Here is a 13,427-nt window from a genome sequence, read left to right on the forward strand (position 1 = left end):
ATTTTCATTAGATAAAGCAATTTTGTACAACGGCCAAGTGTCGTACTGCGTACTTCAGATACTTCCCGATTTCTTCAGTTTAAGCATCCATAATCTTAGTATCTGCTTTTTCCCAGTCTCCAATCAAATAGCCACACGTCTTAACTCTTACGCTTAGTTAAACATGTAAGAAGTACGCAACGTGAAAAAAAACAACTTGCACCAGGTTGGATCCCATCGCACTGAACTCATAAAAGCAGTTGACTTAACGAACCTTTTCTAAACAAGTCCAAACATCCCATGTGAACGTCATGACCAAACCCATTGTCTTCAACTCCTATATTTTTTTTTTTCCGAAACTGGACAAATCCTATAAAGTAGTATAATCCAACTGTCGGTGGTCGACAATCTGTCACATCCATAGCGTTCCAAAACGCAATTTCTTGCGTTTACATTTACATTATTCCTACAACTATTAACTTTATTTCAACCACAAAAATAAGAACAATGCTCAACCTCGTAGGCTCGTGTACACATTAATATAGTAATAGAAGACGCAAACAAATAAAACAAAGAAGACGCAAAGCCATGCTCTATATAGAGATAATCAAACAATTTTAACAGCGATTAATGCAACCCATTCGATTATAAAAAATACTGATACGTAACTTCTCTTTGGAGGTATAAACATTTACAACAAAATAGTGGCAAATATATCAAAGTAAACCTAAGGCCTGTTCTTTTTCTTGACGCGGTGCGGCAGCGTCAGCGGCTTAAAAACAGGAAGAAAATATTATAGTTAACACCATCGCCTTTTCTTATTTGTGTGGCTGCGGTTATTTTGCGGAGTGTCGCCGGTGATATTATTGACGCAGAGAAAATCAGCGTTCATCGGGTTTGCCTGCGTTCATCGGAATTGCCTTCGTAATCAAACGCAGATGTGGCTGCAATTTATTCTCCACGTCCTTAAGCCTCAAGAAACTTAATTAGGCATTATTTTGATACGCTTGACGCTGCCGCACCGCGTCAAGAAAAAGAACAGGGCTTAGATCTAATCATACAGAAGAAACCAAAGTATTGAGACCAAACAAGTGGTCTGAGATGTAAAATACCTCTTTTTTAAGGATTCCGTCGTGTTTGGCCAAGCTGATTGAGTTTGACGAGCAGCTCGGCGTACAGTATCTCGTTCCAAGAGTCAGGAACTCCCGGGAGGCACCAGTGGCTGCAGTCTTGGTACAGCAGCGGCGCTTTCTTTTCTCTGTCCGATAAGCTATGCTTCCTGTACACAGACGGGTGGCCATCCTTCCTGTAATCCGTCAATCTGGTGATGTTTAGATACGTGACGGGCGTTCTCATACCCCTCAACACTCTCTCCAGCACCTTCATTTTAGACGGGTACGGCGTTAGGTACGTCTCGTTCTTGATCGGTTCCGTTTCGCTGTCGCATGCTCCTCCCGAGTTCCATTGCCCGCCGCTGAAATGCGAGGCGGAGTAGCCCCGGAAGAAGACGAGGGACTTGTTCGGATTCACGTTCTTCTCGACCCATCGACCCCATGTGGTTAACGCTTTACGGAACGCTTCGAGTACAGCGAGTTCGTGATACACATTGCTTCCTTCTTGATAATAATCCTCCCTTTTAAAACCAACCAACAATATCAGTTCTATATTACACAACACAAAGACAGAGCAGTTCCCATTATAGATTAGTAGTTTTTTTTTGTGTACCCTTTGGATGTTTTCTCGTGAGTCCACCAATGTCCGGTATTAAAGACTATAATATCAGCTCCTTTGTATTGCTCTGAGGACTTCCCAACCAAATCAAGTCGAAGAGTCTCCTTCTTTGTTCCCTTCTTGTCAACGATCTCCGTTTCTTGAACCAAGAAGGGTGAAACAAAGAACTCCACAGTGCAATTGTAATCCTATTTTAGAAAAAAAAAACGATATGAAAACCTTTACTTAGAAGTATATTCTAGAAAACCAAACCAATCGGTGTAAGAGGAAGCCTTTTTTACATGGAAGACGAAGGAGTACTCAGCCTCGCCACGAAAATGATGTCTGCCTCTAGCTTCATAGACTTTACTCTCATCTTTCACTGACCCTTTAAGTATACAAACCAAAGACTCCCACATGTTCCTGTTTAGAGAATCCCCCACGAACACTAGCCTCCTTCCTCTTAGCATCTCCAGCAATATACCTCCATTCAACCTTCAATTTTTCATTATATATATATATCATTGTTGGTTTTTAATTTTTAAAGATTCTAAGACAAAGTAAAGTAAGTACCTTGGTAAACTACATTTCTTAGGTTTCCACTTGAGTTTCTGAAAATCCTTGTCGGGTCTTCCGTTTGAGATACAGTTGAATTGCTCGTCGATGAGCTTACACGAGCCTGGTTTGTAAAGCGGGTACGTTTCGTCCTTGATCCACTCCCCGTCGAAGAACTCGCAGTCTTTCAGAGACGCGCTCCATTTCTCTATCTCTTGCTTCACCGAAGGAACCGAATCACCTTTGCTGCTTGACGAGCTGGAATTGGCTGTCGGATTCACCGACGCGGGCGCTTTCGACGGAGATTGAGCTGATGTATGGTTTCGAACATCGTCGGTGGTGATGGTTCGTGTCTGATTGCTCGATCCTGTCGGGGACTTATCTGGAAGCAGAGGTTTGGTTCCGTTTACGACCGGAGATTCAAAGGTTGCGTTTTTAGCAACCGGAGTTGGATTTTCCGGCGGCGGAGCTCGTAAAGTAGTGTTTTTGGCAACTGGGTTGGTTCCGTTTACGACCGGAGATTTAAAGGTTTTGTCTTTAGCAATCGGTGCTTGCGAAGTACTGTTGGTGGCGTCGGTAGATCCGTTGGTGGGAACAGTTGAAGTGATGTTAGGGATGATGTAGGAGAAGATCGAAGAGAAGTGAGATCCGGAAGTGTTGTTGTCTGATGATGAAGGAGCGGTGGTGGAGGAGAAGGAAGAGAAGATGTTGGAGAACCAAGGGGAAGACGAGTTTGTAGAAGGACTAAAGGCAAAGAACAGAGTGAAGCATACGAAGGTGATCACAAAGGCGTAAGCGAAAGTTGAGGTTTTTCTCGGTTTCACGGCGGAGAAGAAGCTCTTGATTTCGGCTGCTGCGGCGGTTGTTGTTGTAGTGGTTGTTCCGTTGTGAATCGGCGTATACTTGACGGCGTCCGACGCCATAGACGGAGAGGGGAGAGGGGGAGAGAGAGAGAGAGAGAGACAGTAATAAGTGGGGAATGTGGAGGGAGTTCGTGGCGCGTGACGAGTGTTTTAGTGGTTCGGTAAGAGATGTGGTGCTTTTATTTAGGGTTTAGAGAGAGAAAGAAGTGCAGAGATGTGTGTCCGAACTTGAAGTGTTAAAGAAAAGAGATGACTTTAGAAAAAAAGAAAAAAAAAACACGGGGAATAATCTAGACGACACCGTTAGAGAGGATGACTTAAAGTGGAGACTTATCTATTAACTACCCCTCTGTTTTTAAGTTAATTACGGAAACACCACTCTGAAAGCGCGTGTCGGTGGTTCCAGATTCGAATTTTTGTATCGCCAGTATATGCTTTGTATAGTTGTATATAGATGTCCACAGGTTTGTGGATCTGGATCCGAGTAATAAGCAATCACCGATCCGGACGATAAGTAACTAGTCTAATCTGTTTTTAATGTTAACGTTATAATAGTCAAAAACTATGGACTAATCATGAAATAAAATACGGAAAGAAGATCTACGAGGCAAATATGATCAAAGTCAAAATCAAATACGATTGTAGGTTGTTTGCCACAAGCAGAATAACAGTTTGGTGGCCTTATTGATTAATACAAATTCATTTAAGAGGAGCCCGTATCAGTGGCCTTCTCTTGAGTCTTGTCTATCTTACAAAAGGTGCAAATATGTGGAATACATATCAAAATACCAAACGTTGTCACGTATTTTCCTATGTTAACTCTACTCCTACCCCATGTTAGGTATAGCAACACAAGTGTCTGAATTATCTTAACGGTTAATGGACAGCAAATGGTTCCACTAATATTACCATTAATCCTATATATTGATATTTATCTTTGAATCATATCTTAAATGTTTAAAGAAATGTGATAATTGATATATGCGTATTCTTAAAAATATTATAGTGTTTTATCATTTTTGATCCGAGAGTGTTTCATGTAAAAGATGTAAGCTCCAAAGCGCATATAACAACCGGAACACATAAGTTCAGACGCGCGGAGAAGCTATTTAAGCTATTAGTACGTATTGAACTTTTCTGATGGAGATATTGTGACCCATGTTTATCTTATAGTGTTGAAATGGCCGAGTTGAATGTCAGATATGGCAGAACCCTCTAATGAAAGTAGAATCTGTGACTTGAGTCTTATTCATTGTGGTTTGTATCTAGCTACTTGTTAAATTTTGATTTCGTAGTTACTTAAGTAAGGTGACAATGTTTGGGTAAATCAAGAGGAAAGTGCTCGGAGAAATGGTGGTGGTTCCCTCGCGTCTATAAAAAATGCCTTAGCGCGTGGGACCGTTTCCTCTACTCTATCTACTGTATCGAGTCTCAACTCTGAACTAATCTTCTGCAATTTTTCTTCGAAACGCGTTTCACCAGCTATTGGAGAATCTTTTAGCAAACATATCTTTTAAATATGTACTTATTTTCAAAAAGTACTAGATAGAGTTTTGGATTCCATTATTGGATACGGGTACGGCCGTTCATCATTTTTTATGGAATAAGATTTTTCAAAAGAATAATATGTGCATGGCATTCACATATTGACACGGTTCTAAATCCTTTTAACAAAACGAGGCAATTTAATTTGTTTTATAAAAGCTTAACTTACATTTGATTTCCATAGTTTGCAAAATATCGAAGAGAAGTGGACCCCACCGGCCGGCTACTTGCTCATCGGTGGCACTTTTCCAACTCATCCATCTTCTGGATAAGCTCTCTCTCCATCTCCTCACATTTCTTCTCAAAGCAAAAAATATCTTTAATTATGTCATAATGTAAACTTTAGAATATTTCATCAGATATCTCTTCCTTCGAAAAGATTTAAAAACACACACACAAAAGAATGGCAGCTCTAGCATCAAACCCTCAGATGTTAACGAGACAAGGTCACAGTAATTACAAAAAGGAACAATTCTGGAGGAAAGAGAGTTTGAATACGGAGAAGAAGTGTGGGTTTTTCTGTGTGAAGGTTTACAATCATGAAAAGCTTGGGAGGTCACAAGTAGAAAAAGAGTGGAGGTTAAAAGCTTTTTGGTCAAACGTATCACAGCCTGAGACTGTGGAGATGGTACCCATTAATGACGTTGATGAGCTTGAAGCTGTTCTCTCCGACGCACGCAACCTCTCTCAGCCTATCATCATCGAATGGTAAACAAACACACCAAAATCATATATATATATATATATATATATATCTGTATAATCTTTGATTAGAGATGGCAGCCATGACTTCAAACCTCAAACTTATATGGTCAAAACTTGGAACAATTTGTTATTTTTATTGTTACTTGTTAGATTACATTCTGGCTAGATCATTTCCACCATCATTTTACTGATTTTTTTCCAACTTATCAATTTTCACAATTCGGTCATTAACCAATCAAAACCTATGTGAACAGGATGGCTTCTTGGTGTCGGAAATGTATTTACTTGAAGCCTAAGTTGGAGAAATTGGCAGCGGAATATAATAACAGGTAAGCTCATAACAAACTTACAATAATGTTACTGCAAAGTTCTAGTTCTGTTGTTGAGCTGAAATGAATATTACAACAACAACAAAAACAGAACAAAGTTTTACTACGTGGATGTGAACAAGGTCCCTCAAACTTTGGTGAAGCGTGGCAACATCTCGGTAAGATGCTTGAAACAATCAAACATGTTTTTTACCATTCTTTTTTGTTTGGTGTTTCTTTTTGCCAAATCTGAATCAGTTTTCCATACTCATGTATAATGCAGAAAATGCCTACCATTCAGGTATGCTTTCTTGTTTTACAAGTTGTTTTAACAGTAAGAAACGTTATGAATGGTAAATGAAAGTATTAATGATAATATTTATGTAACTGAGAGAGAATTGAGTGGGTGCAGTTGTGGAAGGAAGGGGAGATGCAAGAGGAAGTGATAGGAGGTCACAAAGGATGGCTTGTTATTGAAGAAGTCAGAGAATTGATCAACAAATATGTCTGATTCTCTTCTTTTTTTTTCTCTTCCTCATCTTTTCTGTTAATTTGTACAGTAGTTTTTAAAATTTGCATTTTTGATATTTGAGACATATAGAATGGAGAAAGAGAACTAAAAATGATAAGCTGTGTTTTCAGTTTTCAACAGTTTGTTTGCGAATAGATGACATACAAGACAATAATCAGTAGTACACACTTTAGCTGAAGTAGTACATAGGCAACAAAAAGACATAAGATATTTAATGCGTCTAATGTCTGTATCACAACCGTCGCTTTGGCCGAGTGGTTAAGGCGTGTGCCTGCTAAGTACATGGGGTTTCCCCGCGAGAGTTCGAATCTCTCAGGCGACGTGTTTTTTTTCCTTTCGTTGTTTTAATAACTTTTTTGGTTAAGCCTCCATTCTGTTGTCTGACAGTCTCTCACTTGCCAAAAGAACTGATAAACCGACCGTAACGTCAACTAACGTGTGTTTCTTACACAATTACTTTAAATGCTTCAATTACAGAGAGCAATGGGAATGAAGATCATTGCCTTATGTGGATCTAAAATCAGGTTTGAGATAAAGATGCATGACTCACAGAAGGTAATTATAGATTTTCATGAGAAAGCTAGTGTTAATGCTGGATCACATTCATGCACAATCACAACTTGATATCAATAAACCAAGTCATGAAACAAATTGTACAAATTAGCGAAAGCTCAAACAGAGCTTCCAGAAACCACATGGGGAAAACAAAAACATAAGAAAAGAACTAAAGACTTACGGTTACGGCATAGATTCAAACACAAATCTTCCCCATTTTACTAACACAGAATCTGTTTCCCAATCCCAAACTCTGAAACAGCAAACTGTGCAAATGACAGAAGAACTATGCGGCAGTCTCATAAATAAGAAACAGATCCTCCGCAAGCCCATGCTGCAGTCAGCGGTTAGTCAAAAGAGCATGTCTTCTTCTCTTGCTACTGTGGAATATGCTTTTTCAACTAAACTCGATACTCTTTCAACTTTCTTGTCTTTTAGAATGCAACCGACTGTAGAACTCAGTGAAGTCAAGCCGGAAGAAGAGGAACTTGAGATCTACAGTTTGTTGGAGAGGCAGAAGAGACAGGAACGCATCTAGCGAGGTTGTGTATTCCTTTGCAATACCGTCCATATCTTGACTCATGCTACGTGGGCTTAGTTAAGGCCCAATAGTTTGTTGAGAATATATACTAAGCTCACGGAGTATAAACACCTTTCTTGGGAACCAAGATACCTAAAAGTGTGCCGTCTCTCGAAGCCCTTGCCAAACCTATCTTCTCAACTTGTCTACAATGGAGAGATCCGCGATCAAAGTAATCTTATTCTTATAGCTTTCTTCTTACTCTATCTTTTAACCTCTGGTTGTTTCTCAAGGGATGGTTTCTGATTAGATTTTCTTTTTGGTAACATAGGGGATGAGTCTGCTGACATTGGACGAAAGTGATCATACTAAGAGAACCAGACCAAAAAAGCGGTAAAATAATTGATTTCCTTCTTTCTGCAAGATTGTGTTGGTTCTTTATCACGTTGGTAATAGTTGTCGTTAAGTCTCGTGTGTAATCAAATTCTTGCAGCGACATAGGGAGGATTCGCGTAAGAGGATATAACACTGACCTGAGAGATCACAGATGTTTATATCCGCGAAATGAAAGATGGTCTACACAGGTTTGCGGCTCTTTCCTCTTGTATTCTCAGCTCAATTCCAGTTTATAATATGCTAACGTTTATTTATTTATTTTTTATTGTTTCACAGTTTTGGTTTTATTTATTTTCTTGGAGAAGGCGCAGTGGACAAGGCCTCGCAACTTAGTGGAATTGACGTGGGAGGATGGACCGTCATTGCTGAGCCTTATCCGTTAAACGAACATGCGGGCTGGTAACACAGATGAATATTTGATCTTTGGTATTCAGGTTCTTTCAAGATGTGTTGACAATATATTTATCCATATTATTGCAGTCTCCCTGCTGTAATTGTTCAAGGTTATGACACTCTTCTTGATAAAGCTGATATCGAGAAAATGTTGTTTGAACATTTCTCTTCATGTGGAGAGGTCACTAGAATCAATGTTCACGAAAGGTCTGTGCATGGCTTAGTTCTTCCTCCCTTTTTATTAAATCAAATGCTTAACTTAGAGGAGGACTGTCTTTGATTTGAATTTTTATTACAGCATTGGTGCAGCTGTTGTAGACCTTTATGGAGAAGATGCTGAAGAAAAGGTGATGTATCTTGATGGGAGCAACATGGTTGGACGCAAAATAAGTGTTAAGCTTTATACTGTGCCGACTGTTTACAGTGTCCACCCTCGTCCTCGTCGTAACCGTACTTATTATCCAGGTACATTATTTTGATTCTTGATTCCTGCTTCTTCTTAACTAAGTAGAACCATTTATTAAAAAAAACAAAAAAAAAACAAAGTAGAACCTTGGTTGTTTATTTCAGGTTAACAAGGCTAGGATGACTTCTAAAGAGTAGAAAAGCTCTCTCTGATCTACTGTGAGAAGACAGACAAGCTCCACGTTGTTTGTATCTTTGTGAAATAAATGCAACCTTTTTACTCTATTCCCTTTTATATGCTTTTTTGTGTTCTGGATTTTAAAATATACTCTAATGCTTTCATTGTAACTCTTTTAAGTAGTGTGTTTTATGCTTCGACCTTTACAGTAGAAGCTCCATAATCATTATCAGCAGCTACCTAATTTGAACTTTGCATCTTTCTATTTTTCTCGTCCTCAGTTTTGAGAGGAAAGATTCCTAAAAAACTACTCGAATTATAAATATGTTTAAACTTGAAACTGGAGAGCAATGTCTAAGCTCTTTAGCATGCCTGATTTTCAATAGTTGGACAAGCTCCATCTGTCAGGTACACTTCATACGCTACAATCCATTTTTTATTGAATTGATCTTCCATGAATTCAATGCCCAAGCGTCTGTTCAGAAAATATACTAACCCAAGGAGTATAAATTAGTTAGATAACGACAAACAAAAAAGTAAAATAAAAACAATTATAAATACCTTTCTTGGAAACCAAGATACCTAAAAGTGTAAAATATCAAGGTCCTTGACAGGCCAAAAAAAGTGTTTCAAAAAAAAAGGTTAGATAATATCGAATTCCTATTTTAAAAAAAAAATCAATTATAAATACCTTTCTACGGGACAAGACCCTAGATCCCAAGAAAAAACGCCACCTCATCGGAAACCTAACTAAGCCGATCTTCTCAACATGTCTCCAACGGAGGGATGCGCGACAAAAGTAATCTTCTTCCTATCCTCTTCGTAGTCAGATCTCTTAACCTCGATTGTTTCTGATTTATTAGCTCTTTTGTAATCATATAGGGGATGAGTCTGCTGACATTGAACGAAAGGGAAACTACTAAGAGAACCACCAGACCAAGAAAAAGGTAAAGATTTTGTTGCTTTTTGTGTCTCTCTGTAAGGTTTGTTTGTTTGTTCTTTATCACTTTTGAGTTATTAAATTTGTCAAATTATTGCAGCGACATTGGGAGAATTCGTGTAATGGGATATAGCACTGACCTTCCCCAGGATGATGTGGAAAGCTCGCTGAGAAAACATTTCTCTTCATGTGGAGAGATCACTGATGTTTATGTCCTCGTACTCGATGATAACATTCTCAACAGGTTTGTGAGACTTACTACTACTCAGCTCAAGCTTTTATATGCGCTAACATTGGTTTTCTTTTGTTTCACAGCTTTGGTTTTATTTATTTTCTGGGAGGACAAGGCACAGTTGACAAGGCTATGCAACTTAGTGGAACTGACGTTGGAGGATGGAATGTCATTGTTGAGCCTAATCCTTTTCCGGAAGATGCAGACTGGTAGGTAACACAGAGAATTTCTTTTTTTTTTTGGTTGGTATTCTCTTTCTTTCGAGAGTTAGTTTTAGGTGTTGTTGGATTTGAGCAATTGGAGTTAGTTATTTTGTTTTCAAGATGTTTGTATTGGTGTTTTGGATTTTATCAATGTGTATATAGCTGACTATATTAGTGTTGTATACGATTCTACTCTATATAATCTATAGACTAACCATAGAAATAGTTAAACGTCTGTAGCTAACACATACGTACACTTCTAACCTAGGCTCTACTCTCAATGCTTTCCTAGGATCCGTCTCTATATTAGTAATGCATCCTATCCACATTATTGCAGGTACCCTGTTGCCTTTGTTCAAGGATATGACACTGGTCTTGGGAAGACTGATATCAAGAGAATGTTGTTTAATCATTTCTCTTCATGTGGACAGGTCAGGGATATCATGTTTTACAAGAGGTTTGTGCATGGCTTAGCTTCAGCCCCTTTTTATTAAAGCAAATGCCTAACTTGTCTTTGTTTTGATTTTTTTTTTAACAGCACCATTGGTGTAGCTTCTGTGTCTCTTTATGGAGAAGGTGCAGAAGACAAGGTGCTGGATCTCGATGGGTCCTTCATGGGAGGATGCAAAATACTTGTTAAGCTTATTCCCTGCAAGACAGTATACACTGTCCACCCTCGTCGTCGTTATTATGGCTGGCCCAGGTATATAAATTTTGATTCAGATTTCTTGTTTCTTGGTAACTAACAAAGTAAAACCTACCTTGTTTATTTTAGGTAACGAGGCTAAATATGACCGAGAAAACAAAGACGAGCATCTACATTGTTTGTATCTTTGTGAAATAGTGCAACCATCTACTCTAGTACTTTTTATGCTATTTTCTGTCTTCTGGATTTCAAACTAGATAATATCGAATTCCTATTTAAAAAAAAGATCAATTATAAATACCTTTCTACGGGACAAGACCCTAGATCCAAAGAAAAAAAATAAAAAAAACGACAAACTATATTTGTGGGTATTATAGCCACAACTAGCCACTTGTATAATTGTAGCAATGTTAAAATTTAATTTGAAATTATTTTTTGTTCAATCAATGAATCTATTAATAAAAATAATCAATACCAAAAAGTAAAGGGTAACTAGGGAGCATGTCCATAGTAGAAAAAAAAATTAAGGGAATGCACATAGTAACAACATAGCTAGAATATACTGTATATTTTATGTAACTAGGTGGTTTGTCCGCACATGCGGGCATAATTTTCTTTCAAATATTTATTGATGTATATTTATTAATTCAAAAATCATTATAATAAATTATTATTTATGTTTTCAAAAAATCTAAATTAAACATCAAACTTTTATACAGTGAAACTTATATAAATTAATAATGTTAGGACTACACCAAAACTATAATTTTTTATTAATTTATAGAGAATATTAATTTAACGAAATACTAATTGAACCAAAAACTCAGTATGAGACTATGAAATTATATTAATTTATAGATTATTAATTTAAAGAGGTTATACTGTATATGATCAAATATTTTGATAAAAATATATATTTATTATTGTATTAGAATTTTTAAAACACTCACATACTTGAAATATTTTAGAAAATATATTTATACAAATGTTTTTCATTGATTAATATTTAATTGTAAACTGGTGTATATCTTAATTTTTAACTTCTATAATTAAAAGATAAATTTTCAAATAACAATACAATATATAAGAATTATCTTTTTATTTCTGACAATATTAATTTATAATCTATTATAACATATTAATAATAATATTATTAAAGTAAAATTCGTTTTTAAGTTTTAAAATTGAAAAAAAAAATTTCCAGATACAACACTATATATATAAGAATTCTTGTTGTAAAATAATATATATATATATAAGAATTATTATTTTTATTTTTACAATATTAATTTATAATGTAATATAACATTTAAATATATATTATTAAACTTTAAATTCGTTTTTAACTTTTAAATTAAAAATATTATTTTCAGATGACAACATAATATATATAAGAATTATCTTTATATTTTTGAAAATATTAATTTATAATCTAATATAACATATAATTAATAATATTACTAACTTGAAATTCGTTTTTAACTTTTAAATTAAAAAAATATTATTTTCAGATAACAACATAATATATATAAGAATTATCTTTATATTTTTGAAAATATTAATTTATAATCTAATATAACATATAAATAATAAACTTAAAATTCTTTTTATCATATAATAAATTATATATAAAATTATTAAGGGTAACAAAGACATTAGTTTCAGATAACAACATAATATATATAAGAATTAACTTTATATTTTTGAAAATATTAATTTATAATCTATTATAACATATTAATAATAATATTATATATTAACTTAAAATTCGTTTTTAACTTTTAAACTAAAAAATATTATTTTCAGATAACAACATAATATATATAAGCATTATCTTTATATTTTTGAAAATATTAATTTATAATCCAATATAACATATAAATAATAATATTATTAACTTAAAATTTGTTTTTAATTATATAATAAATTTTATATAAAATCACTAAGGGTAACAAAGACATTAACCGCTCTAACTTTTAACGTGGGAGCTCCGTTGCGAAAATTTACTTCGCAAATAATAGTATAGAAGATAGATAGATAGATAATTATTATATGTGTATATATATACTATTAATTATAAAAAAATAACAAATAAGAAAGAAAGATGTAGATAAACACATGTAATAATTAATTTTTCTTTTTCCAAAACGGTTTTTAATTTATTTTGAGATAATTTCTATAATCTATACTATTATATAATTATTCATGAAAGATATCAAAACTTTAATTAGTTTAGCTAAAATTAAAAACCTTTATTAAATTATGACTCAGCCTAAAATCATGGATAACATGACAAATAAGCAAAATTACTTTTTAAATAATAGTATAGATAGATATTATATTTTTTGTCCCTGACTAATTAGAAAGCTTGATTAATTTGTTTTTTTATTTTCTTTTTTTCCTTTTCTTCTCTCCCTTCTAATTTTGTTTCATCTGTGGGGTTTAAATAGATTAGATTCAGCTAAATACTAACAATAATAAAAAACATATAATTTATTTTACATATGCCATATTTTAAATTTTTTCAAACGGATATAAAAAATTTCTTTGAAATGTGTAAGTTATTGTTAACGAACATGATGTTCTATTCTATATTACTTTTATAGAATAGTCCATGTTTATAACAAAATTCATATATTTGTGATAAATCTATATTTTTATTATGAATACAATATTTTTTGAAAATTTATAATCAACATTTGTTTCTTAAAACAATTTTTAAGAATATACAATTTCTTTGATATTTCATTTTTCTTCTCCAG

General features: G+C 34.8%; 4 protein-coding genes and 1 non-coding gene across 7 annotated transcripts; 4 read left to right on the top strand and 1 right to left on the bottom strand.

Moving 5' to 3' along the window:
• Positions 1-544: 544 nt before the first annotated feature.
• LOC108817571 (protein trichome birefringence) lies at positions 545-3,369 on the bottom strand. Its single transcript, XM_018590299.2, has 5 exons — positions 2,263-3,369; positions 1,992-2,184; positions 1,705-1,898; positions 1,092-1,612; positions 545-992 (listed from the first exon to the last, which is right to left on the bottom strand). Exons 1-4 carry the CDS (start codon positions 3,165-3,167, stop codon positions 1,099-1,101), a joined length of 1,806 nt encoding a protein of 601 aa, XP_018445801.1. The 5' UTR covers positions 3,168-3,369; the 3' UTR covers positions 545-992; positions 1,092-1,098.
• A 1,532-nt stretch (positions 3,370-4,901) lies between these two features.
• On the top strand, positions 4,902-6,309 carry LOC108814321 (thioredoxin-like 3-1, chloroplastic). 2 transcript variants are annotated; one of them, XM_056990290.1, is made up of 5 exons: positions 4,902-5,360; positions 5,612-5,686; positions 5,778-5,844; positions 5,924-5,966; positions 6,078-6,309. In XM_056990290.1, exons 1-5 carry the CDS (start codon positions 5,056-5,058, stop codon positions 6,140-6,142), a joined length of 555 nt encoding a protein of 184 aa, XP_056846270.1. In that variant the 5' UTR covers positions 4,902-5,055; the 3' UTR covers positions 6,143-6,309. The 2 variants fall into 2 exon arrangements, with proteins under 2 accessions (XP_056846270.1, XP_018442367.1); XM_018586865.2 differs by having other exon boundaries at positions 4,905-5,360; positions 5,949-5,966.
• A 110-nt stretch (positions 6,310-6,419) lies between these two features.
• LOC108814322 (nucleolin 1-like) lies at positions 6,420-8,871 on the top strand. The gene is made up of 8 exons (XM_018586866.2): positions 6,420-7,098; positions 7,191-7,504; positions 7,604-7,665; positions 7,766-7,856; positions 7,945-8,067; positions 8,149-8,268; positions 8,360-8,526; positions 8,632-8,871. Exons 4-8 carry the CDS (start codon positions 7,837-7,839, stop codon positions 8,634-8,636), a joined length of 435 nt encoding a protein of 144 aa, XP_018442368.1. The 5' UTR covers positions 6,420-7,098; positions 7,191-7,504; positions 7,604-7,665; positions 7,766-7,836; the 3' UTR covers positions 8,637-8,871.
• On the top strand, positions 6,438-6,519 carry TRNAS-GCU (transfer RNA serine (anticodon GCU)). Its single transcript has one exon. It is a non-coding gene; the product is annotated as a tRNA-Ser (tRNA).
• Positions 8,872-9,297: 426 nt separating the features above from the next.
• Positions 9,298-10,967, top strand: LOC108814320 (nucleolin 1-like). 2 transcript variants are annotated; one of them, XR_001943635.2, is made up of 7 exons: positions 9,298-9,443; positions 9,527-9,591; positions 9,685-9,828; positions 9,900-10,025; positions 10,357-10,450; positions 10,558-10,722; positions 10,795-10,967. XR_001943635.2 is itself a non-coding variant. In XM_018586864.2 (7 exons), the coding sequence occupies exons 1-7, from the start codon at positions 9,414-9,416 to the stop codon at positions 10,796-10,798; spliced, it is 654 nt and encodes a 217-aa protein (XP_018442366.1). In that variant the 5' UTR covers positions 9,302-9,413; the 3' UTR covers positions 10,799-10,967. The 2 variants fall into 2 exon arrangements, 1 of the variants encoding a protein (XP_018442366.1); XM_018586864.2 differs by having other exon boundaries at positions 9,302-9,443; positions 10,357-10,476.
• The last annotated feature ends 2,460 nt before the right edge of the window (positions 10,968-13,427 follow it).

The sequence above is a fragment of the Raphanus sativus genome, chromosome 7 (assembly GCF_000801105.2).
Source record: "Raphanus sativus cultivar WK10039 chromosome 7, ASM80110v3, whole genome shotgun sequence".
NCBI lineage: Eukaryota > Viridiplantae > Streptophyta > Magnoliopsida > Brassicales > Brassicaceae > Raphanus > Raphanus sativus.